This window comes from Sorex araneus, chromosome 3 (assembly GCF_027595985.1).
Source record: "Sorex araneus isolate mSorAra2 chromosome 3, mSorAra2.pri, whole genome shotgun sequence".
NCBI classification, from domain to species: Eukaryota; Metazoa; Chordata; class Mammalia; order Eulipotyphla; family Soricidae; genus Sorex; species Sorex araneus.
Genome location: NC_073304.1, coordinates 52,167,174 through 52,193,759, shown reverse-complemented (window position 1 = coordinate 52,193,759; position 26,586 = coordinate 52,167,174). Strand labels below are relative to the sequence as shown.

Genomic DNA, 26,586 nt, shown 5'->3' with positions numbered 1-26,586 from the left:
TTACGTTTTAAGTAAAATGTACAAACTTTAAAAAATAATAGTGCAAGCCTCCAGCGTATTTGGGTCTGTGGTGACCCTGTGCATTCGTACAGAACTTGTGAGAACAAGATAAAATGGTTTGAGGTCTTGCTCAGCTCCAGAGAGAGCAAAGTTAAAAAAATTTCAGACAATTGAAAACAAAAATAATAATTAAAATAAACCCCCACTGCAGTTAAAATAAGCATGAAAACAAAACTTTAGATATGACAATGAAAATTCACAGCATTTTCTTTGAAAACTGGCTTCCTGGTGAGGACAAAGTCTATTTCTGGTACTAGTTATGCAAATTATCACACAGATCTCAGAATGGTGTACTTAATAGAGTTTGTTTACTAAGTAGAGCAATTCATGCAGACTTCTACATTAAAAGTTATGATATAAAATGATTCTGATGCAGAGCCACTAAATAAAACAAGGTTGATAGAATAAATTTAATAAAGTCAACCTAGTGATAAGCAATCAAATGTATAAACATATTTTTTGCATATGGAACAATGACAGATGATAGATCTAAATCTAAATTAAGTATTCAGATGGCTAATTTGACTATATTAGGCAAATGGTCAAAAACACCTTAGAAATACTGATGAATCAGCTAAGGTCATTTACTCCTTGGACACCCAAATTGTCCAATGATTACTCTTTGATCAGGAGAAGTAATTAAAAAGGAAAAAACAAAACAAGAACAAAACAAAAAAATTCTTCCAATCCATTTCCAGTTAAGTGTCCTTTAATTTCCTTATCTTTTACAGTCTTTAACACATCTTTCCATAATAATTCCCCTCAAAGATAGCTTAATTGTGGAAATGGCAAACAATACCAAAGGGGAGATAAGAAGGAGGAGGGGACACCCAGCAATGCTCCGGGCTTACTCTCGGCTCTGTGGTGGGGCACAGGGGATCATATGGAGTGCTGGGGATCAAATCCAGGTTTACCACATACAAGGCAAGTGCCTTATCTCTTGTACTATCTCTCTGGACCCTCAAATAATTCAACCCCCAAATTATTCATTTGGAGGAGGACGTTGGGCCATACCTGACACTGCTCTGGGATTATTAGTAACTCTGCTCAGGAATCACTCCTAGCATTCCAGAAGACCATAGAGAATCCTGAAATTGAACCTGGGTTGGCTGCGTGCAAGAATAGGACAGAGATTGGAATACATGATGATTGATCACCATCCAGCTTGGTGGCCCTGTTCCCTTCTTCCTGTGTCCAGCGGTGGCAGTGGATTGCAGAGATGGGGAGGAGGCTCTTGACCACCAAACGAACACATGCATCAAGCACCCACACTTTGGCTCACATGCTTTGGCCATTATTTCTTTTTTGCACTGTTAAAATTCAGTCTTAAGTCAGTCATACTTATTGAATGTTCTCAGTGGGATAAACAACAGAATTCTGGTTTTTAAACTTTTCAGTAAAAGCCTGACATATTTTCTATACAAACAAATGCAAATCTTATCTATCCAAAGAGAGAAATCTGCATATATTTCCCAACCTTTGTTTATAACATAATCTTGGTGTGTTAGTGTTCTCATTTAACTATACACAGTGTCTTAATAAAAGTTTTCTTAGAACAGCTGAAAGAAATTATACTAGAATCAGTTGGCACTGACTTTGGTTGTGTATATGTATGAGGCATGGTGGCCAAAATGGTTCTCAGGAAGTGCAGGGTCCCTTCTTGCCAGACCTGCAGTTCAATGTGATGGCACTGGATTGTAGTACTATTCTAGCTATGAAATGCTTGGAATACACTTGGTGATGTCCAAGTGCATTTTCAGGGCTATATTTGGAGATGCCAGAGGACATATGGCACTGGGGATCAAATCATGTGAGCAGCATACATCTTAACCTCTGTACTATACCTTTCCAGACTCTGATAATTCTAAATGAGATGATACATATTACTCATCCTACCCCTGTGTAAATTACTACTTAGATTCCTTTGATTTTTCTTTCTCCCCTGAATGTTTAGTTAGTATTCATGTATTCTCTTCGGTCTACAATTATACCATTTTATAAAATTATTTTAAGTTATACTACCCTTGTTGATAAATCTCTATTTTAAGCATTTTTTTCCTGGACCCACCTTAGTCATATCCAAATCTCCTAATTATCCTTTAAATTTTACTCATACATAACTTTTACTTCAGTATGTACATTTTGATGTCTCAGAGATACATAAAACTCAAAATATCTTCAATTGAATTTCATTCCTCTAAAACTACTCTTACTTCTTTAAGAATAAGAATATTAGACATTTAGTTATACTCTTTACTTAGATATTCAGCAGCTCCCTCTTCAATTCTTTAAATTTTAAATGCCATCAATCACAATGAATCCTCTAAGTAAAATAGATTTATTTAAATTTATCATTATTTTGTTCTAAACCCAACATTCAACTGTGAAATTCTTGATCATCCTTAGTATAGATTAAGAACAAAAGCAAACACAATAAACTATATTATAATCTAGATATTTAACATGCTCTAATCAGATAATTTCATTATTTTTAATCAAATAAATTAGTTGGAATTGTTTATTTAAAAAAACGTCCTAGAGCACTGGCAGAGTATTTAATGGAAAAAGCCATCCAACCCGTCAAAAAATAAGGAGGAAGTTAAATGAAACTTCCTCAAAGAAAACATTCAAGTGGCCACAAGGCATATGAAAAACTGCTCCACATCACTAATCATCAGGGAAATGCAAATCAAAAAAAATAACGAGATATCACACAACAAAGAATGGCACACATCGAAAAGAACAACAACTCGTGCCAGTATGGGCATGTGGCGATTGAAAAGTAAACCGTCTTCATTGTTGGGGGATGTCAACTGCTCCAACTTTTTTTTTTGCAAGCATTATAAACATCCCTCAAAAAACTAGGAATTCGACTTCCAAATGAACCAGCAGTTTGACTCCTTAGAATACCACTGAAGGTCCAAAAACACAATCCAGAAAATATATTTGTACCCATATGTTCATTGCAGCAGTATTCAAGTATTCACAATACCCCAAATCTAGAAAAATCCAAGTGTCCCAAGTAGGAGACTGGAAAAAGAAACCATGGTACATATAATCAATGGAACATTACTTGACTATAAGAAAAGATGAAGTCATGCAATTTGCTGCTGTATGGATTGATTTGGAGAGTATAAGGTGGAATGAAGTTAGTCAGAGAAGAGATACCAGAGAAAAAATGGTCTTTCTCATATGCAGGATATAAAGAAGCATATTAGGGAAATAACAAATGCCCCCAAACAATAGAAGCAAATTATATAAGTACAACTGTTCAGTAGGAAGCTTGAAATTGGGGGTGTATGTGGGGAAGTAGGACAAAGAAGGGAACACTAAGATAATGGTGGAGAGGAGTCACTTTGGAAATAAAGTAGGTACAGAAAGGTGGCAAAATGACATGCATAATTTGCTATTATGTTATGAATAATACATGTAAAATGAAAAGAAGTGCCTGCCACAAGGGCAGGAAATGAGTGGGAAGGTAAGTGGGCATATTGGTACATTGGTGAAGGGAAGATACTGGTATTGGAACATTATATGCCTGCAATGCAATCATGAATAACTGTAATTCACAGTCAAAAATAAAAAAATAAAATTAAAAAATTAATGAAATAACACAACAGTTATTACCATGATTGTAATCCCTAATAGTTAAAATAGTTTTCTCTGCATATCCTCTTAGTCCAGTATATTTCAGTATCTTTAAGATATCCAGCTTCCTTCTATCACAGACCTCTTACACAAATATGGCTCTTCATGTCTCTGATACAAATAAATGTCATTTTTTAAAGTAAAACAGATATTTGGAAGGTTTTAGGAAGGGGAGGAGAGAGGGAAAGTGAGAGAGTAGAGCAACACACTCAAGAGAGAACCTGGGCTTCTCCAAAGGCTGAGAGAACCCTTACACACATCCCAGCAGTTGATATGAAAGCATGAAACTACACATCTCAAGAGGGGAGATATGGGTGCCACGTGTGCTTGAGTGCCACATGTGCTTAGCCATGTGGGCACAAGCAGCACACGGGTTTGGGCAGCATGTGTACCCAAATGTCATCTTATTTTTTAGATCCCATTGCTTCTCACTTAGACAGGTAAAACTTTCCTGACTTTCCAGTGTAGAAATCTAATAAAACAAAATTTGTTTTTATCTCTATTCCATCAAAAGTATAATTTCTCATTTATTTTTGTAATGAATTTATTTTATGCCGAATCACCCTACTTCACTGAGTACCAAGGGTTCAGTAATTATCTTTTCATTTCGCAATATGTCCCTAGCTCCTGGCATAGGACTAATCATAGAAGAGACACAGTTTTGATCAAATACCATTTTGGCATGACTGTGGGGAAAAAGGAAACTTCATGCATTGCTGGTGCAAATGCTAATGGTTCAGCCTCTGGAAAATAACAGTGACAATTTAGAAAAAATATAATAATTGAGCTTACATAAGATCTAGCAATTCCACCTCTTGATCTCTAACCCAAGAACACAAATACACAATTTTAAAAAGGCATTTGCACTACTTCATTCATTGTAGCACTATTCACAATAGTTAAAATCTTGAACCAACAGTAGAATTCCAGATCAGACAAGTGGATAAAGAGACTGTGGAATATATACATAATGGAATTCTCTCAGCTATAAGAAAGGACAAAATTGTGTTTGATATATATATATATATATATATACATATATATACACACAGTGCAATACTACACAGATATAAGAAAAGATAAAATAATGTTTACATTTAATTCTGAGTCTGGATCATGGGGAGAACAAATATAGTCACCATCATTCTCCCCAGTAGTCCAGACTCAGAACTCAGCTCGTCATTCACTGTTCACTGTTTCTCCTTACTCCACAGTTAGCGGAATCAAGTACTTTAGACTCATTTGATAAATTCTTTTTCAAAAATGACCTTTCCTTTCTATTCTGCCAGTGTGCTCTATGTTTCAGATACTCACCAACCATTGATTAAACAAATACTGATTAATTTATTTTACTTTAATTCAGGTGACCTATACAAAGAATTCAATCTCTCCTTCATTTTAATCATTCTGAATTTTTCCATCAGACAAGCCTATGTAGTACTATTTTTATGCTAGACCACCCTTATGTGCTGTTTTTACTTAATAAAAATATAAGTTGCTACTTTATAAATATTCAATCAATAAGTATTACCTATTCCTTATTCTGCACACAAAACTTTATTCTTATTAAATCAGTTTCACCTAGCATTCTTTCATAATAAATAATTATTTGTTTTATAATATTTGTTGATCAACATAATGTATTAAATTTTTGGTATTCCATCCATAATATCCTTAAAAAATGTGTTCATAATATATTATCACGATCATTTAAAATATTTAAAACATAAAATCTGTGAAGATTCAAATTCATTTTTTTTTCTTGCTAAGCATTCTTCCTTTGCTTATATTGCTATATTTTTGGTCATCCTCATTGTTTTCTCTGTATCTTGGATAAAATCTCAGTCTTTTGAGAAAATTTATTACATTAATAATGAATGGGAGTTGCAGACAAAGAGAGAGAACAGGGGTGAAGGTATTTTTCTTGCATGTAGCCATCCCAGTTTAATACCTGGTACCATATAGAGTCTTCTGAACACTGTCAAAAGTGATTCCTGAACAGAAGCCTGAACATAGACAGGTCTAGCCCCAACCACCCCCATCCAAAAAACCACAAAAAAACAAAATAAACATCAACAACAACAACAAAAACAGTTAACCTGGTAAAAATTCTGTTTTTTGGTCTCTATACTGCTAAGAATGTTATGATCTATGCAATAACTCATTAAGAATGCTTAAGACTAGAGAAGTAGTACAGCAGGGTAGGGCTTTTGCTGTCATCCCATATGGGCCCACAAGCCCTGCCAGGAGTGACATCTGAGTGGAAGCCATGGAGTAAAGCTCTGAGCACTGCCAAGGCTGGCCTCAAAAATAAAGTAAAACAAAACAGAGAAGACAAATGTCCATATATTCTGTACATTTATGTATCTACATAATAGTTCAATACAAACTGTATATAACATTAACTGTATCCTTACTTCAATGAATAAACAGCCATATAATGAATATTCTATGCCAAATATTTTTCAAATGCTGAGAATAGAGCTATAAAGGTACTTTATATGTCAAAACCAATAATTATATAAAGATATCAGATGAATATTATATGCTATCAAGTTAATCAAATAAGATAGTGTGCTAGAGTTGGAGATATGGTAAATGACTTTAGATAGGATATTCTTGGAGGTATCTGAATATTTCCATTAAAAATGAAATAACTAAAATAATATTTGATATGACAAATAGAACATGACACATATAGAAATAAATATCTGACTTAATAGTAAACTCAACATGCTGGGGGAATGGATAGAAAATCATTGTGACCTGAGTACAGAGCAATGAATATCAAGGGATAATGGAAAACTTCAGTAAGTGGGTGAAACTGAATTAGGTGGGCTATGGGAAAATGTTTTGATTACTTTTAACAATATTCTGTGCTTAGTGTGACATGCAATTGATTTTTTACCTTGCCATCTCTCTTTGGAAAATATTTAAAACGATATTTCCCACCTATCATAACTATCTGCTCCACCAAACAGCAGATATTTGTTTAGTCATTTTGAAAATATTAGACACCCATTACGTTAAGAAACAGTTTTTAAACCAAAAGCTCTTGTTTCTATAATAGTTGCTAAAAAATTCTCTTTTTACATCTTTTAATAATTTTACTTACTATTTTTGTCTACTTAAATAAGGAATATTTATATATGCTTTACACATTTGTGTGTGAATATTTTCTATAATTTATATTGTATTATGTTTTTTATATAAGATATTTTAACTTAAATTATATCTAACCATTTTAATGCACGATATCAACTGGGTATAGATTGCTAGCAAGGTACAATAGAGCCATTGTGTCCTTGTGCGTACAATTTCCTTAAATATTTTGAAACTAGATCGACTGTCACAGAATTCAGGAATAAAAAATGATGATGTTGCCCAGCCGGGGCCGGTGCTCGGCTCCAGCTGGCCGGGTTTTCGGCCCAGGTGCCCATGCCTCTGCAGAGCCGGTGGATGTGGAACGAGCGGGAACCAGAGACAGCTTTAGGAATTGGGGTTCCAGCAAGTGCTTGCACCCATGTTTGGAGACTGTGAACTAACTTTGGCTACATGCCGTTCCAGGAAGGGAAATGATTCATTTTCAAACTTAAATCTTCGCGGACTTAATTACTATAATACAGAAATTGTAAACCGCGCGGCCACTACTGTGCCGCGCGACATTTTATCTCTTCATTCTCATCAGGGGAAAACTTATTATCAAATATTTCCCTGTTAATAAAGCTGTATTCTTAGGGGATAAATTCCAACAAAAATAGTGAGTCTGTTTTGAAACTCTAACAACAATAGTGAGTTATGTGTTGAAATCTGGAATGTAATCAAGGTAAAGAGAAAAGGAAGTGAAATTATCACTCACGTACGGGGTGGGTTGGGGGGTGAGGGGTGGGATGTATACTGTTTTCTTTTTTTGTTTGTTTTGTTTTTGCTTTTGTTTTTGTTTTTATTGGTGGTGGAATATGGGCACTGGTGAAGGGATGGGTGTTTGAACATTGTGTAATTGAGATATAAGCCTGAGAACTTTGTAACTTTCCACTTGGTGATTCAATAAAATAAATTTTAAAAAAAAAAGAAAGAAAAAAATGATGATATTAGTATAGTCTGAAATACAGGTATATCAAGATTATTTGAAATTATGTTCATAAAAGATGGTCAGTTATAAATAGATTGTAAATGGAAAGTAAGCATTAGTGAAATAAATAAAGCAGTTCATATAAATCTTAACCTAAATCTAATAAATAAGTAAATAATATATAAATCTGATAAATCTAATCTTTATTTCTCTGGCAACAAAGTATATTAAAATACAAAGGTCACTTTTGCAATGGATGCATTCTTAAAATATTAAGATTTGCCTGTAAGGAATGCCACAGAAGCAAATTATTAGCTGAGTAGGTATACTGAAATTTTTGAGGCTTGAAAAGAAAATTTACACATAATTTGGTTCCCATACTTGGAGAGCAAAAAATTAAGCCTAATAAAGGTTTTTTATTTATGATTACAGATATTATAGCATAGCTATTTCATAGCAGAATATCAAAATTGGTACTTTAGAAGCAAAGAAAAACACAAATAAAAACTTAATTGTAAAATTTTGAATCAACAATGTCCTATGGCTAAATCTGTTGGAACTGGAGCGCTTGGATAAAAGACATATCTAACTAGAAAAGACACACCAAAATATTTGAACATATATGGTAACAATATTTATTTGCATATAAAGATTATTTTATGCAGCATGTCAAAAACTCAGAAAAGATAATAAAGATGAAATCAATTGAAGACAAATAGAAAATCACTGCAAAGTTGAAAAAAAATTTGAAATATACTCAATTACTACACTTAAAATGATCAAAGTATGTAACAAGTTTCCTTGCAACATAAAGTCCCAACATTCTAGAATATATTTTTAAATGTAGAAAAGCAAAACAAAAGTCTTTTGATATATGTATGCATTCTTCATATTTATCATGTTTATATACATGATAATGAGTTAGTTTTTTAAATATCACCTGCTACTTTTATTTTGTCAAGTAAATTTAATATTCTGTGATGCTCAGAAGTTTTTTTACACGTGAATTTCCATGGTTTTTAAAAGGGAATTTTAGATGATTATTGTCTAATTGTCTAATTAAGCTAATTTTTCTAATTATAGCTAATTATGTAATTGATGTAAATATGTTCAGTCAAAATTAGATGGTGCAATTACAATACACAAGTTGATGTCATGAACATTTTTAAAAGTTCTAAATAATAGCAAGTGCATAATACGTAAAATTTAACTTTATTTCTTTAGCACATAAAATTATGTTATAGATAAAATGTTTTAAACTACTTTATAAAAATAAAGACAAATATATTAGACATCTGACCCTTATCAAATTGATAATGGTAAAATAATACCCAGTGATTCAAATAGTACTATATTTTACTTATAAAATAAATTAAATTTTTCTCATAAACTTTCTTTTCAGGGAGTAAAATTAAGTTCACTGAATTAAATGTAATAAAACTAATTTTTATGCCACTGCATTAAATTAACAATAAAACTTAAACACTAGTTATAAGTTAATTGGTTATATGCATAAAGATGCAACATTTGAAAGTATTAAGTGACATTTATCACTTTGATCAATTCCCCTCCCACCCCCCAAAAAAACACTACAAGTGTGTAATTAGATTAATGACAAATAAAGCAAATTTCATCATAAACTGATAGAGGTAAAGAGGCAAATTTCTTTACGATAGTCTACCATGAAAATATAAAAGGAATGTAATGTAACCAGAAAACTCAATAGAAAGACAAACTAATTGTAAACATGAAAACATTAATAATATAGCTTTAAAATTTACAAAGAAAATTATAAAAATTGATTTGCAAGTATAGTTAGACACTAACTTCCATTAAAATCAATAAGAAATAAAGCTGATTTACATATAAAATTCATATCAAATTATATATAATAATTGCAATTTTAACTGGAAAATTGTAACTAGAAAATCACCAAAAGTTTGTAATTAAATCCTTCATTTTGTTTTGAGATGAGGAGTTGGGCCACACCAGGTTTTGCTCAGGGTTTACTCCTGGCTCTGTGCTCAGGAATCAGTCCTGACAAGACTTGGGATACTACATGCGGTGCCAGGGATAAAACTCAGCTCAGAAAAAGCATATCCCTTATCTGCTGTATTATCTCTCTTGCCCGTTAAGTGAAATAATTTAAATGGATCTAATTATAATATCCTCAATTATATTTCACTAATCATATTACTCTAGTGATTAAAGAGGCTTGAGGTTACAAAAAATTGGGAGTCAATTTTTACTATTTCATGAAGACTGCTCCATGAGTGTATTGCTTCAAAATTTTACACATAGTTACTGAAAAACTTTAACACAGTCAGTATTAGTAGTATGAAAGACTGTCTCTGTAATTAGTGAATTTGTTATATATCACTGTCACTGTCACTGTTATCCTGTTGCTCATCGATTTGCTCGAGTAGGACCAGTAACGTCTCCATTGGGAGACTTATTGTTACTGTTTTTGGCATATGAATATGCCATGGGTAGCTTATCAGGCTCTGCCTTGGGGATGAGATACTCTCGGTAGCTTGCCAGGCACTCCAAGAGGGGCAGAGGAATCAAACCTGGCTAGGTCGTGTGCAAGGCAAACGCCTTACCTGATATGCTATTGCTCCAACCCATATGTTACATATCACACAAATAATTTGGTCTAAAAGTTTAAAAGTCATGAACAAAAATAGAGAAAAAGTGGGGTATTAAAAAGGAAAAACTAGGAAAAACCTTAGATGGTCCGTCAGAAACATATGTTCCCATGTGATGTGTCCCTAGTGTGGAGCAAATTCCTTCACATTATCAATAAACGGCATACTATATATCTACATAAAGTTATCAATGAATTCTAGCACCCCCACCAAAAAAAAAATTGTCAAGAGGATCATGAAAGCACAACAGTATACAAAGTATGTTAGATCAAATAAGAGAGCAAGGCAGAGAGAAGTTAAATAAGATTATGTAGGCCATAATGTTTTATTCTAAATATTAGGAAGCTGCTAGATGGATTAAAACAAGGAAAAGGATTTGGACATATTCACGTTTGAATCATCCTGTTAAATTAATTACCATGTTTTGTCAGGTTTACATGTTTGAATTATTACCCAGGTCATCTGAAAATGTTAGTATTAAAGCAAAGTATTGAATTATGAGGAAATGAACTATTCTATAGAGATAGTGTCAAATAACAATGTGTTTGCATAAAGAAAAAAACACTGATAATATTTCATCTATGAGGAAGTCAAAATTTCCTGTGATATTTAAAACTAGAACTTTCCTAGAAATCTGGCTGACAAAATGCTTAATATTAATGCATTATATATATAGCACTTTTGTGCCATAATATTTTTATATTAAATTATTTCTTGTAATTTAATACTTCTTCACAGTAAATGCATTAGAACTTAGAGTTTATAATTGAGGATGAAATCCTTATCTATATTAGTATCTATATTATACTTGCTTTTGTTTACATATAATCTATATTAGTATCTATATTATACTTGCTTTTGTTTACATATACTAACAATTATTTTGGATATTTCTCCAAATACTCTTTTAACTTTAAATATTTTACTGAGACTTAGATTTAATTCCTTTCTAGTCATCAAAAACACTTTTTGGACCCTCTGCACCTAAAGACTTTGATTCCAGAGACCTAATACATTCGGGCATCCAGCGCAGCTTCTTATAGCAATGCACTGTGACTGTGAATTGGGCTACAACTACGTGCTGCCTGGGGGTGGATCTTTCCTCCCCACCCTGTCTCCCTGCACAGAAAATGGCGGTGGCGGCATCATCCACATGGCAGGAGACATCTTATAAGACTCCTAACCCAGAGGTATATGATTTTTACACTTGGGGCTCCTAGGGAATCATGGAAAGTGGGTGTAACCAGCATGCCCTCGGCCCAGATAAATTCGGAGCTGCTGAGAGTAAAACGGACCCTCTGCGCCTAAAGACTTTGATTCCAGAGACTTCTTACAGCAATGCACTGGGACTGTGAGCTGGGCTATGAATTTCTGACAGAATTTTCCCTGCACTTTATACAGAAATCCAAAACCGCGCGGACGCATGACTTAACATCTATAATTGTTAGCAATGTGAAACGATTCCTTTTTAGCAGGCCTGACTTGGGGGGAAACTCCAAATAATAAAAGTGAGTTTTTGTTGAAATATTGAAGGTTATTAAAGTAACAGCCATTTCTCTGGACTGTGAACTAAGCAACAGCCCCACACCGGCCGAGGAGAGGAAATATCCCTCTTTCCAGGTTGTTTCCCATTTTCAGGGAGAAATGCAGTGTGGCGTCCACCATACTATGAGGCGAGAGAAGGGGGATGAGGGGGGAAAAGAAAAGGAAAAGGAAAAAGGAAAAAAACAAGAGTTATGTACTTAGAGCAGTGGGGTTACATATCTCTTCATTCTTAGCAATGGAAAACTAATTATCAAATGCTTCCTTGGTAGTAGGGCTGTCTTTCTTGGGAGGAAACTCCAACAACTGAGTTTTGTGTTGAAATATGGAACGTATTCAAGGTAAAGAGAACATGAAGTGAAATTCATCAGTTATACAGTTGGGGGTGGGGGGTCAAGGGTATACTGGGGTTTTTGGTGGTGGAATATGGGCACTGGTGAAGAGATGGGTGTTTGAATATTGTATAACAGAGACATAAACCTGAGAACTTTGTAACTTTCCACATGGTGATTCAATAAAAATGAAAAAAAACCCACTTTTTAAGAACCCATAAATATCTCTGTTTCCAATTCTTGGTCAGCGGCATTTCATCTTTGAAGCTATCTTTAGCTCAATGTTGTGCAGGGTTTTGCTGACCTTTAATGTGTCTTACAGATTCTGGTCTGATGTTGAGGTCTTTAATCCATTTTGATATGACTTTTGAGCATGGTGTTAGGTAGAGTTCTGAGTTCATATTTTTGCATGTAGCTGTTCAGTTTTGCCAGCATTATTTGTTAAAGAGGACTTTCTTGCTCCACTTTATATTATTGCACCCTTATCAAAGATTAAATCATCATAGATTTGAAGGTGTGTGTAAGGATATTCAACCCTATTCCATCGGTCTGCAGATCTGTCTTTGTTCCAATACCATGCTGTCTTAATTATTACCACTTCATAGTACAGTTTGAGGTTGGGGAAGGTGATGTCTCCCATCTTTCCCCCACCCCAAGAACTTCTTTAGCTATTTGTGGGAGCTTGCTTTTCCATATAAATTTCAGGAGGTTTTGATCAATTTATCTGAATAATGACATTGGTATCCTTATAGAGAAGGAGAGATAAACAAATGGGACTGTCTCAATCTAAGAAGCTTCAATATCTCAAAAGTAACAGTGACCAGGATACAAAGACAATCTATATACTAGGAATGGATATTCACCCAATACACTTCTGATAAGAGATTAATATCAAAGATGTACAAAGTATTAGTAGAACTCTACAAGAAGAAAACATCCAGTCCCCTCAGAAAATAGGGAGATAAAAAGAACAGAAACTTTCTCAAAGAAGATATTTGAATGGCCAAAAGGCACATGAAAAAATGCTTTCCATCACTAATCATTAGGGAGATGCAGATCAAAACAAGAATGTGATATAATCTTCACACCACAGAGACTGGCACACATACAAAAGAGACTGGCACACATACAAAAGAACAAAAGCATCTGGTGTTGGTGTGGATGTGGGGAGAAAGAAACTCCCCACTGTTGGTGGAAATGTTGACTGGTTCAGCCTTTATGGAAAACAATATGGATATTTCTCAAAAAATTAGAAACTGAGCTCCCATTTGACCCAGCAATACCACTTGGAATATATGACAAAGTTGAAAAAAAGTACAGTAGAAATGACATCTGCACTTGTACGTTCATTGCAGCACCATTCACAATAGCCAGAATCTGGAAACAAGTACCTAAAAACAGATGGCTAGATGAAGAAACCACGGTATATCTACACAATGGAATACTATGCAGCTGTTAGGAAAGATGAAGTCATGAAATTTGCTTTTAAGTGCCCATGGAAAGTATCCTGTCGAGTGAAATGGGTCAGAAAGAGAGGGACAGATATAGAATGACTGCACTCATTTGTGGAATATAAAATATCGTAATATGAGACTAACACCCAAGGACAGTAGAAACAAGGACCAGGAAGATTACTCCATGGTTGGAAGCCTGCCTTATGTGCTGGGGGGAAAAGCAGCTGAAATAAAGAAGGGATCACTAAGTCAATGATGGTTGGAGGGATTATTTGGGATGGGACATGTGTGTTGAAAGTAGATAAAGGACCAAATGTTATAAGCTCTCAGTATTTTTATTGCAAACCATAATGCCTAAGAATAGAGACAGAGTGTGGGAGAAATTGTCTGCTATAGCGGCCTGGAGAGGGTTGGGATTGGGGGAATTCCTGGGATGTTGGTGGTGGAAAATGTGCACTGGTGGAGGGATGGGTGTTCAATCATTGTGTGACTGAAACTCAAACATGAAAGCTTTGTAAATATAACTCACAGTGATTCAATAAAAAAAGAGGTCAGAATATACAAATTATATACATATATATATATATTAGTGGAATGTAGGTAAATTAATAGAAAAAGAAATATATATGAACCTATTTTAAGTTAAAAATGATTTTACAAAATTAATATTTGCCACATAAAATTAATGATTTATTTTTCCTTATATGAATTTTCTAATCTATATCAAGCAAATTCCTTAAAAAAACAGATCTGGAAGAACTATTTTTTTCTAAAATATATTAAATTGTACACCTCTTAACTAATTGGGGCAGATATATTATACCTTAATTCCTACCTGGGTAAAGAAGGGTTCATAAATCTCAACTCCTTTATCAGATCCTTGCAATAATACTTCCTGCCCACGTCTCCAGCTGTACCGAACAGGTGGGTTGGAATTAGCGACACATCGCAGGAATACTGTTCTCTCATAGTAAAACTGTTCCTTAGCTTCACCTATACTTTGATGAACAGTCACTACTGGATCATCCAAATCTAGAAAAAGAAAATAGTGACAATGTTATGAGTTACCTGGCTTTTAAAGTATGCATATATAAAATGAACCAAAAGAACACGATCTTTACTGATTATATTGCTTATATTTATGCTTGTTCTTTGCAGTGTGTTTATTAAATTAATGTCAGAGAAGTTTCCAAATAAAAAGGTAAAAAATATTATTTAAAATCTCTATTGACATAGTACAAATAATAATGTATTTAAAACGCCACATAAGGCAGCTTCATGAGAGAATTCTGATCAGAATTCAAAACCCTTAAATCCAAGGATTCAGGCAATATAATGAATCACAGTGACAAAGGAATTAACATTTGACATCCCAATTACTTTATTTCTCTTTAAAAATAGATCATAGCTTATATATTAAAATCAGCCAGACAATTTTGTTTAAAATTATTATATTTAGAGTAGCTAAGATAAACTTGTTCCCAGTTTAAGTTTTCCTTCTCTCACCTCCCATGCAACCCTGTCTATTTAAGGAACATAAACCCCATGTCCATGCTCAGCCTTTTGTAAGTACCCATCATGTAGGTTCACATAGACCTTAGTTCCCTCACCACCCATCAGTTCCTCATCCCACAGGGAAAATACTTAAGCCAACTCTAGAAGGATTATATAGGGCCTAGCCTAATTGGTCCTCAGCCTGTCTATTAAAGCTCATGATCCAGATATGCCCCCATTAGCCGTCTCGAGAAATCCTTCACAATGCAGCTCTATCTGCCAGAAATCAACAGAATTGTAATCAGTAGCCCAATATTGAAAATGGAACACGGGATTTCTGCTCTGACCAGCTGGAACTCAAAGTTCTAGAGATTAGAACACACAAACTACCAGAGATAGTAATATTTAGCTGCATCAACAAATTGGGGCATAAAGTCAAGAAAGCCATCATATATATTAGAACCATTATCAATTCCCAAGAATATCCATAGAGATATAATTCTTTCAGTGTTCACTACACTGAGAAAATCAATGGAAGAGATTCAACAAATTCAAAGAAAGAGGACAAAAAGGATGGATAAAAAGCAGGAGCTCATTTAAACAGAATTGAAGAAGCTAAAGAATACAGTTGCAGGACTCAACAACACAATGGATTAACCCTCAAATTAAATATAAAGGCTAAGGAGAAGGCATATGATATCAGTAAAGCACTTTAGCATTGTCATCCCATTGTTCATCAGTTTGCTCAAGCCGGCACCAGTAACGTCTCCATTGTGAGACTTGTTGTTACTGTTTTTGGCATATCAAATACGCCATGGGGAACTTGCCAGGCTCTGCCATGGGGGCAAAACATTCTCAGTGGCTTGTGGGGCTCTCTGAGAGAGACAGAGGAATTGAACCCAGGTCGGCTGCGTGCAAGGCAAATGCCCTACCTGTTGCGCTGTCACTCTAGTACTCTAGTCCATAATATCAGTAAAGAAGAAATAAAATAAAAATCTTAAAAGACTGTGCAAAAGTATAATATTTAATGGACGATAGCAATAGATATCTCTGAAACACAGAAATTCCAAGAGAAGAAAAGAGAAAGGAGAGTGGTTGATGGAAGAGATAAAAGAACTTTCCCAGTTTGAAGAGGAAAACTTGTACACTGATCAATGGGATACATAGAAGACCAAACAAAATAAATGCAAACAAAAAAACTAGGCATTTTATAATTAAAATGGCAATAACCAAAGATATGGATAAACTAAAAATTACAAGAGAGAAGCAAGATCTCCAAAAAAAAAAAAACACATCAGATTTGTCAAATAAAACTCTATGATAGGATGAAATGATGTATTTAAATGTTGAAAGACCTGAATGAAAAAAAGAACACAACTGAAGAATCAGTTACACTGCAAGGGTTTCACTCTGACTTGAGAGTGATGAAAAAACTCAAACAACACCAGAGGATGTTTGTTGAATCTAAACCAGCTCTGCAAAGATATTAAATGGCCTATTTAAAAAGGCAAATGACAAAAATGATCAAAATCTTCATTCAAATTTATATAAATGGCAATTTCTTCTTTCATATCTATAATTTCTCTATATGTCAATGGAATGAAGTTTCCTATCAAAAAAGTCACAGAATGGCTGGACAGAAACAAATTCCAAACCTATTTGCTTATGAGAGACAAATCTGTACTCTTAAAAATAGACACAGGCTTAAAATGAATGGATTAGAACAATCATATAGGTTAGTAATAGAATTTAAAATAGTATGTGATGTTATAAAATAGTATTCAAGTTAAAGAATGCAATGAAAGACAGGTATAATCATTGCATTCTTTAGAAGAGAACAACAGATGAAGATAATAAAATTCATCAATTTTATGTAACAGATATAGGTGCACCAAAGTTCTACCCTAGTACACATGGAATTCTCCAGGATAGGTCATGCAGTGGAAAAAAAAATCAAGAACCTATGCAGTCACAAAGACAAAAATCATATAAAGTATCTTCTCAGAGCACAATGCTATGAGATAGAAATTAACCATAAAAAATAAATATGTGATGATACTGGACAAGATCTGAGATTTAGATTAAGTAAGTTCAAACTCTATTACAAAGGAGTAATAAATAAAATAGCATGGTACTGGAACAAAGGCAGAGCCGGAGACCAATGGAACAGGGTTGAATATCCTGACACACACCCTCAAATATATCATCATGTAATATTTGATAAGGGAGCAAATCATGTGAAGTGGAACAAGGAAAACCTCTCCAACAAAAGGTGCTGGCAAAACTGGACAGCTACATGCGAAATATGGGCTCGGATTTTTACCTAACACCATTTATAAAAGTCAGGCCAAAGTGGATTAAAGACATCAACATCAGACAAGAATCCATAAGGTACATGGAAGACAAAGTTCGCAAAACCCTCCATGGCATTGAAGCTAAAGGTATCTTTAAAGATGACAGTTCACTTGCCAAGAAAGTGAAAATAGAGATAAACAAATGGGACTATCTTAAACTGAGAAGCTTCTGTAACCTCAAAAGAAACAGTGACCAAAATACAAAGACAGTCTACAGAATGGGAGAGGATATTCACCCAATACTCATCTGACAAGGGGTTCACATCAAGGATATAAAAGGCACTGGTTGAACTCTATAAGAAGAAAACATCCAACCCCATTAGAAAATAAGAGGAGAAAATGAACAGAAATTTTCTCAAAGAAGAAATTCAAATGGCTAAAAGGAACACAAGAAAATGTTCTACATCACTAATCATCAGGGAGATACAGATCAAAACAACAATGAGATATCATCTCACACCACAGAGACTGGCCCACATCCAAAAGAACAAAAGCAACTGCTGATGGCATGGATGTGGGGAGAAAAGGACTCTCCTGCACTGCTGGTGGGAATGCCAACTAGTTCAGCCCTTTTGGAAAACAATATGGACAATTCTCAAAAAATTAGCAATTGAGCTCCCATTTAACCCAGGAATACCACTCCTGGGAATATATCCTGGAGAGGCAAAAAGGTATAGTAGAAATGACATCTGCATTCGTAAATTCATTGCAGCACTGTTTACAATAGCCACAATCTGGAAAAAAAAGGAGTGCCCCAAAACAGATGACTGGTTAAAGAAACTTTTGTACATCCATACAATGGAATACTATGCAGCTGTTAGAAATGATAAAGTCATGAAATTTGCATATAAATGGATCAACATGGTAAGTATCATGTTAAGTGAAATGGGTAAGAAAGAGAGAGATGGACATAGAAAGATCGCGCTCATCTGTGGAATATAAAGTAACAGAATGGGAGACTGACACCCAAGAGCAGTAGAGATAAGGACCAGGATGTCTGCTCCACTGCTTGGAAACTGGCCTCACATGTTGGGGGGGTATAGGCAGCTCAGATAGAGAAGGGAACACCAAGTGGAGGATCTTGGGAGGACCCATTCGGGTTGAAAGAAGCATGCTGAAAGTAATCTATAGACCTTCATGTAGCCACTTAATACCTCTGTTGCAAATGCAACACCCCAAAGGAGAGAGAACAAGGGGAAATGCCCTGCCACAGAGGCAGGGTGAGGTGGTGGGGGATGGAGTGGGGTTTGTAGGAGGGATACTGGGAACACTGGTGGAGGAGAATGGACACTGGTGGAGGGATGGGTAAACAATCACTGTATGACTGAAATGCAAATACAAAAGTTCATAAGCTTGTAACTGTACCTCCCGCTGATTCGCTAATAAAATATTTTAAAATATATACAAATTCAGAAGTAAGAATGAAGTAAATAATATAAATCAGTTCAAGGATATATCTTATACAAATTAAGACAACAAAGAAAAGGTAAATGAAACCAAGAGATGGTTTTTCAAAAGAAGAGGTGGGCGAGAGATAATATAAGGATATTCGTGGAGGGTAATAAACACTTTGGTGAGTTTTAATAATTGTATTTCAAAAGAGTCATTAATACTTCCGTAAGTATGTTACCATACTACAATTTAAAATAAGTTGTTTCTCTTCTTTCAGTCTTTGAGAACTAAAGTGCATTTGCTAATCTTAAATATACTAATAAAATTTACTCTTTGAAGTATATTTAAATAACTCAATAATTAAATGAATATTATATTAGAGTAAATATTAGAATGACTATAGGCATTAAATGTTTGCCATTTGTGGGTCATACAGTCTTTGTCTCAACTGTTCAACAAAAACATTTACAATGTTAATAAAGCCAAATAATAGATAAATGAATGAATAATTAGTGCTTCTGAGTTTTATTGACTTTTATTTACAAATGCAGGTGCTTGTAGTCAGATTTGCCTCAGAAGCCAACATTTCCCATAGATTTCCAATATCTTGATATTCCATGTCCCAGGTTATTAAAGAAAAATAAATTAACATATCCAATCACTTAAGAAGAACAATAGGAAGTTCTTAGTTTCCATAAATGAATTCATGATACTTAAATGTGATGCAAATACCTATATATAAATATTAATTTCACAGATATATTTTAGTTTTATTATAATGGAAGTTTACTTATTTATTGCAGTCTTAAAATAGATATAATGATGTCATTATATTATTTAAATTACTCTAGTGGCACATAAGATAGATACCAAACCCTTGAATGCATAATAAATATTAAGTTATTGCTATCAAAAATGATAATCATAATCACTACTGTGCTTCACTTAGAATCCATTAATTTTGTTTTGCCTTTCCCTTTACATCACCAACCATAATGCATCCAAACTCAGCTTAAATCAGGCAAAACATAATTTTATCATTTGTTCAGGCTATTATATGTTTCTATGTTTCACACGTTTATATAAAGTCTCTATAAAGAAGCTACAATGATTATACACGCATAAGAATAATAAGGTATATATGCTATTATTCCTTGGAATATAATAGAAAATATAGAATACACTTAGAAAATATTTTATTGTATTGAAATAAAAGTCAAAGGATAAATATCCAAATAGTAGTTACCCAAAGACATCAAAGAAACCAAATGTTCCTGCTTTTTAAAACTATGATTTTCAAAAGTAAACTTTGATAGTCCAACTTAGATTTCTCATTCTGCAACATTACAGATTTTCTTTCTTCTAGCACTATAATCTTTTCACAGCTACCTGAAAGGTCTCTAATTAAGAGGTTATAACATTTCAGAACAACCTTTGCTTTTCAGTAAAGTTTAAGGAACTTCCCCTTGAAATTTTTTCTACTAGTTTTGCAGGGATATTTGCTGATTTTAATTAACCTAAGTGTTTAGGGAAACTAGCATCTTTTTTTTTTTTTTTTGCTTTTTGGGTCACACCTGGCGATGCACAGGGGTTACTCCTGGCTCTGCACTCAGGAATTACCCCTGGCTGTGCTCAGGGGACCATATGGGATGCTGGGATTTGAACCCGGGTCGGCCGCGTGCAAGGCAAACGCCCTACCCGCTGTGCTATCTCTCCAGCCCCGGGAAACTAGCATCTTTATCACGAATTGATACAAGTTCTCAAATTATACAACTATACAATCTTAATGTAATAACTAATTCAAATAGAAATAAAGGTCCAGAGGGCGGAAGTGATATTACAGCAGGTAGGGTACCCTATATGATTCCCCCAACCAGATATAATTCCCGAGAGTGGAGCCAGGAGAAAGCCTGGGTACTGAATTTGGCCTCAAAACCAAAATAAATAAAGTTCCAGAGAAAAATAATTAGCTCACGTCACTTCAATGCATTGCAAATGATTTTTTCTCTTTGAAATAATAATTTTGTTTAATCATGGTAAATTTCTGAAGATCTGAAGTCTATAAAATTGTTCAAATATAATTCAGACACCACAGTTTATGATCAATATAGCATTCAATGATAGTATATAAGTGATATTTTCAAGAACGCCTGTATCTGTATGCATGTCTCTATGTACACATAGTTACACACATATAAGCATATAAGTTACACATAGTTTAAGTAATATATACATAAGTATATCATTCAAAATATATAATATATATTAAGCATATACTCTTTGGGGACTGGAGCAATAGCACAATCGGTAGGGCGTTTGCTTTGCATGCAGCTGACCCGACCCAGGTTCGATGCCTCCGTCCCTCTCACAGAGCCTGGCAAGCTACCGAGAGTATCCCGCTTGCATGGCAGAGCCTGGCCAGCTACCAGTGGCGTATTCAATATGGCAAAAGCAATAACAATAGGTCTCATAATGGTGATGTTACTGGTGCCCGTTCAAGCAAATTGTTGAACAATGGGAGGACTGTGCTACAGTGCTATACTCTTTGGACATATGAATATATAGTAGTTATATATGTTTGCCTAGGCCAGGTTACTTCAAAAACAGAATCATAAACAGACATTAAAAACAGACATAAAAGTGTAGAAAGTATGTCAAGAAGTGTCTATAAGAGTAACACATGTGCAGGAATGAGAAAAGCAGAGTGGTTCTGGAGAAGAGTTGAACTACAGGGCAGTTACAATGAACGTAACAGGAGCTCAGAAAAATATGGGACAGTTATATCCCCTCAAAGCTATCCTACTCTGAGGGAAGGGTGTAAATTTTTATTTACCCATTGTGTTTTCCATAAAACAATCCTTCTGCACATTCTACTCCTCATTTGGGAAGATGGCCTTGCGAAATGCAACCCTAATTTGGGACTTTTCTATTAGAAGGACCATGCTGATAAAATGCTCAGTTACTGTCAGCTGGAATAGTGAATGCCTTAGTTCTGAAAAGAGAATTGTTAAGTGTGCTGTAATATCTACTCAGATTCTGTTGCTACGATAAGATCATTTATTCTGCTTAGTTTTTCATTATTAGTTTAGTAATATGATTATAATAGTTACTCAAGATTTATTGGTCACCTATACTGAACTTGGTTTCAGAAGAAAATGTGATGGGAATGATGTTTATCGTCTACTATCACTGTTCTAGATTGCTGTCCTACTGGGCTAACACATCTTTTGGTGTTAATACCTTAATTTGTAAGATTATCAAACCTTTGCCACTGAGGATTTTGAACCATTGATCATCGTGCCCTCAGATCACTATGGATGCACTTTACATTAATCACCAATGAAAATAAAACAATAACACCAGGAAATGCTTAGTATCATCAATTACTCTTATTACCTATTCTGTAACAATATTTCTACCTTCAGCTGATAATTTAGACCAGATACCCCTTTAAGGTGATGACTTCTTTTATGTACTATGTCCTAACACAGGAAGTTTAAAGTAACTGAATCACAACTGTGACTTAAAGGTTAATGGGGTGTTTTCCATGTAAGTCATGAGAAACATCTTTTCCCTTCTCAGAAGTATGACTTTTAAAATTGTACAGGGAATAGTTCAAAGAAGGAAATCACAGATTTCAAAATGGGCTTTGAACATGATGGTAGTAAGTGGGTTCAGTCCTTGTTTCTGAAATCTGTTTATTCTATGTGAAAAATAAAAATAGATACAATTATAATTCGCTGGTTTAAAATATATACTAAAGTCTCACAATGGAGACATTACTGGTGCCTGCTCGAGCAAATCAATGAACAACGGGGAGACAGTGCGACAGTGCTACTCCTCACTAGATAATATCTATCTAAAACTCAGCTGTTCCCTCAAAAGGTCAGTCTATCACTTTAGTACGTTGATATTTTTAGGTGGTGTGGAACATGAAATAATCTGAGTGTGTAGAATTAAAAGAGCAACTGTCCAAGGAAAAATACTGGGTAGCTTCAAATGAAGGCAAATAAAAGGAAACATTTTAAAAGACCAGGAACAAAGCGTAATGAGAGTGGTAAAGACAAAGTAAAATTTATGTGAAATGAAATTACTTTTGAAAAATACTTCCATGGCCATTCAAAGATTAGAAATGAGAAGAAATGGCTTTAAAAATCATGCTAAAAAAGAACTTAAACATGACTATGTGTGGTAAAAAAAAAAAAAGAGGGTGATTTTTATTAAGACATAAGCCATAGGTGATCTTTATCAAGCGTTCTTTCTACCAGTGAAATTATGGGCCAGTTCTTTTATTTTCTATGGCTTATGAAGGAAGGGCAGATGAAAACATAAGAAGAAACTATAATATTTTTCAGAAACATGCCTATGGAAAGAAAGTGTTGGGGTGAAAGTTAAAGTATGACAAATGAATAAATGAGTTTTGCTTTGATCTTATTACTCTGTTTTCTTCCTAGCTGAGGGAGAAAAATAGCTATAAATTGTATATTTGAATCAAAATTAAGACACCACAAATTTATTTTCAAAATGAAAAAATTCTTGAGGATTTCTAGAAATGGTGTGTCTTTTAATAGCTATTCTAATTTTATAAATAAGACAGGTTTTTATATGAACATTTTGGAAATATTCGTTTATCAGTGATCTGTTCCTCTTTTGAGAAGGCTTTCACCCACATTTTCAGTTGTTTACGTTAGAGCACTTTGGATTGTTTTTGTTACCCTCCCTAACTTTTCTAGAAGACACAGATTTTTTTCATTAAAAAAATCCAAAATAATTTCTTATACATTAAACACTTGAGCATGAGCTTTGGTTAACTAAATAATGAAAGTATTTGGTTAGTCTATTGTCCATTTAAATTTGAGTATGTTAGTGACCTGAAAGAGTTAACTGTCCACTTAAACTGGAGTTCTTGAAAGAGTTAACTAAACTTGCAACATGCTGTGGCCCAATTAATATATGTGCTTATGGTTAATCAGTTATTAACTTCAAATGAAGTCATGGAGTGTAGTTACAAGTTAAGGAATCAATTAATCTCAAAAATAATCACAGCAGAAACATGTTTTCCACAGGGGCTTATTTCAACATTTGGTCCAATTTTTCTGTCTTTAATCTTTGAATTAAACCAAATGAATCTGAAAACCCAGATGGCAATGATACACTAAATACTGTATTAGATGTCATATTTCCCTCTGGGAAGTTCTAGAAATCTTATAAATTCTATACAAAAGAAATCATAAAATGATTTTCACGTGATTTTTAAAGCAAAATAACCACTAAGTATAACTGGAAGCATGAAAGCTAGTTGAATATATCACTAGGTAAGAATGTATGTCAGTGTTGCAACTATGAAATGAATGTAAAGATCATAGATAATGTTAACTAACCATAGGAATAAAAGTAAAATTGCATTGAAGTTACATGAAGAAAAAAAAAATTAAGTCATGTTGTGTTGGATATCATTGGTTTGTCCTTTCTCCCTTGCCACAGAGTTTGGGCTTATCTGATAATAATCTCTAAACTATTCTAGACTACATTGGTATGTCCTGCTCCCCTTGCCACTAGGAGCTTAGGTATATCAGTCACACCCATCAAAGTGCTCCCGAGTCACTTCCATTCCTTTGTTTATCTGTAACCACTTCTACCAGTTTATATGCTCTTCCCCTAATCAGACTCCTAATTTGTAAGGTCTGACCTTGATAGGACAGTGAACTTGTATTATAAGTTAATACTGTCTTTCTCCTCTCTTAGGTCTTTTGAATAGTTTACTTTAAAACAATATCCTTTTTGTATGGACAAAGAAAGACAATTGTTAATATGCTTTGGTAACATGGGACTTAATTTGCTTCGAATATTATTCACTCCCAGGCATCTGCTTTCTTGACTTAAGCTTCAGCTGCCCTTACTTCCTAGCACCCCCAAAAGCAGGGTCCCGACGAGGGATAGACCCAGGGCAAGCGGTGAGTTATGTGCTACCCTGGCATCAAGATGGGCCTGGCCAAAGCGCCTAATGCTTAACTATATGTTAAAAGCTTGGTCATGTACATGTCATGTCATGATCCAAAAGCAACGACGAGACTAGGACCCTGCTAGGGCTGGGAAAGACTAATCTGGCCTGAGCACTGTAGTCTAAGATCGAGGTGACCCCAGGAGAGCAATTCTATAAGCTTAATGCATCTCTTGCTATGTCCATACAAAATGATTTATAATATGAGTACTTATATGTTAGTTGGACAAAGAGAGGAGAAACACACCTATGGGAATCCACTCTTGGGCGGATGTCCTGCTGAAAGAGGGGTGGATGTCCTGCTGAAAGAGATTCTGTCCTAGTGAAAGCATCCCCTAAGGGATAGAACTTTACGCCCTATTGATTGTAACCACACCTATGCATAAGCCCCACCCCGGATGCAGGAGGGCTGGGGGGATTTAAAGTGGCTGTATGAGGGGGTTGGGGAAGAAGCAGAGAGAGAGACGGGAGTGGATAGAGAGGAAATTGGAATAAACTGTGATTGAGACCAACCATCTTGCCTCCATTCCTTCCTTCGCCTGCCTCATCATCGCCATTAACCTCCCCCGGGGTGGGGGAAGCGGCTGGAGACCACTGAACACGGGTGGTGGGAGAGACAGCGCCATTGTCCTGTGCCCTGTGCCCTGTGCCTGGCTTGGTGCGGTGAGGCGATCCTCACCCCTCCCTTCCTTTTCTTTTTTGTGTTTTTACAATGTTGGATATATCAATAACCAGAGATTTAGGAATCCTTTACCCAGTGACAAATTCATGTATCTATATGCAAAACTGAAAGTTACTCCAGGGACAGATCCACATCCAAAATCTAAGTCTGCATTTAAAAAGAAAGCATCACTGTCAAGGAAATCTAACCTTCATCAATCATTATCCTTCAAATAAATTTTACCTAATTCATCTTAGCCTAGAGTATAGGGCAGCTAAACAAATTATGAAATTCCTAATCTCTTAGTCAGTCATGCCATCTTGGTGTTTTGCCATTTCTCTATAAAACTGTGATCTTGCCCCTAAATTCTCAATGATAGTAACTGTACTGTATATGAGGCTCTGTTCTCTTCAATTGGGCTAGAGCAATAGCACAGCGGGTAGGGCGTCTACCTTGCACATGGTCGACCCAGGTTTGATTCTTCCGCCCCCTCAGAGACCCTGGCAAGATAGCGAGAGTATCCCGCCCTCACTGCAGAGCCTGGCAAGCTACCCTTGGTGTATCCGATATACCAAAAACAGTAAAGTCTCACAATGGAGACTTTACTGGTGCCTGGGTGAGCAAATCGATGAGCAACAGAATGACAGTGACAATGACAATATAAAACTGTACATGGTATAATAGTAATTCTTAGCTTCTGAGTTTTAATTGTGAAAATTGTTCTCTCATAGTGCATCATTGTTTTTCTGTATCTTACAATGTTATTCTCAAGCTTGTCATTCAGTTAATGCAAATATTCACTTATTTTACTAAGATTTTAAAAACCAAGTAAACATAAAATTCTGGAAATAATTTCAAATTCATTTAAATAAATGTGTACATTTTTTATATTTTTAATTTGATACAGTCATTTGTAATTATGTATGTC

The 26,586-nt window shown here is 34.8% G+C and overlaps 1 protein-coding gene and 1 non-coding gene across 2 annotated transcripts in view; one reads left to right on the top strand and one right to left on the bottom strand.

The window, feature by feature from the left end:
- The window catches only part of MDGA2 (MAM domain containing glycosylphosphatidylinositol anchor 2), a gene marked incomplete at its 5' end in the record, with an annotated part of 811,681 nt that overhangs the window by 267,882 nt on the left and 517,213 nt on the right, over nucleotides 1–26,586 (bottom strand). Inside the window, one exon of the mRNA XM_055132080.1 lies at nucleotides 14,592–14,788. Within this exon, the coding sequence (XP_054988055.1) occupies nucleotides 14,592–14,788 (197 nt within the window). The remainder of the gene's footprint in view (nucleotides 1–14,591; nucleotides 14,789–26,586) is intronic.
- On the top strand, nucleotides 41–172 carry LOC129404014 (small nucleolar RNA SNORA9). The gene has a single exon (XR_008629625.1). It is a non-coding gene; the product is annotated as a small nucleolar RNA SNORA9 (small nucleolar RNA).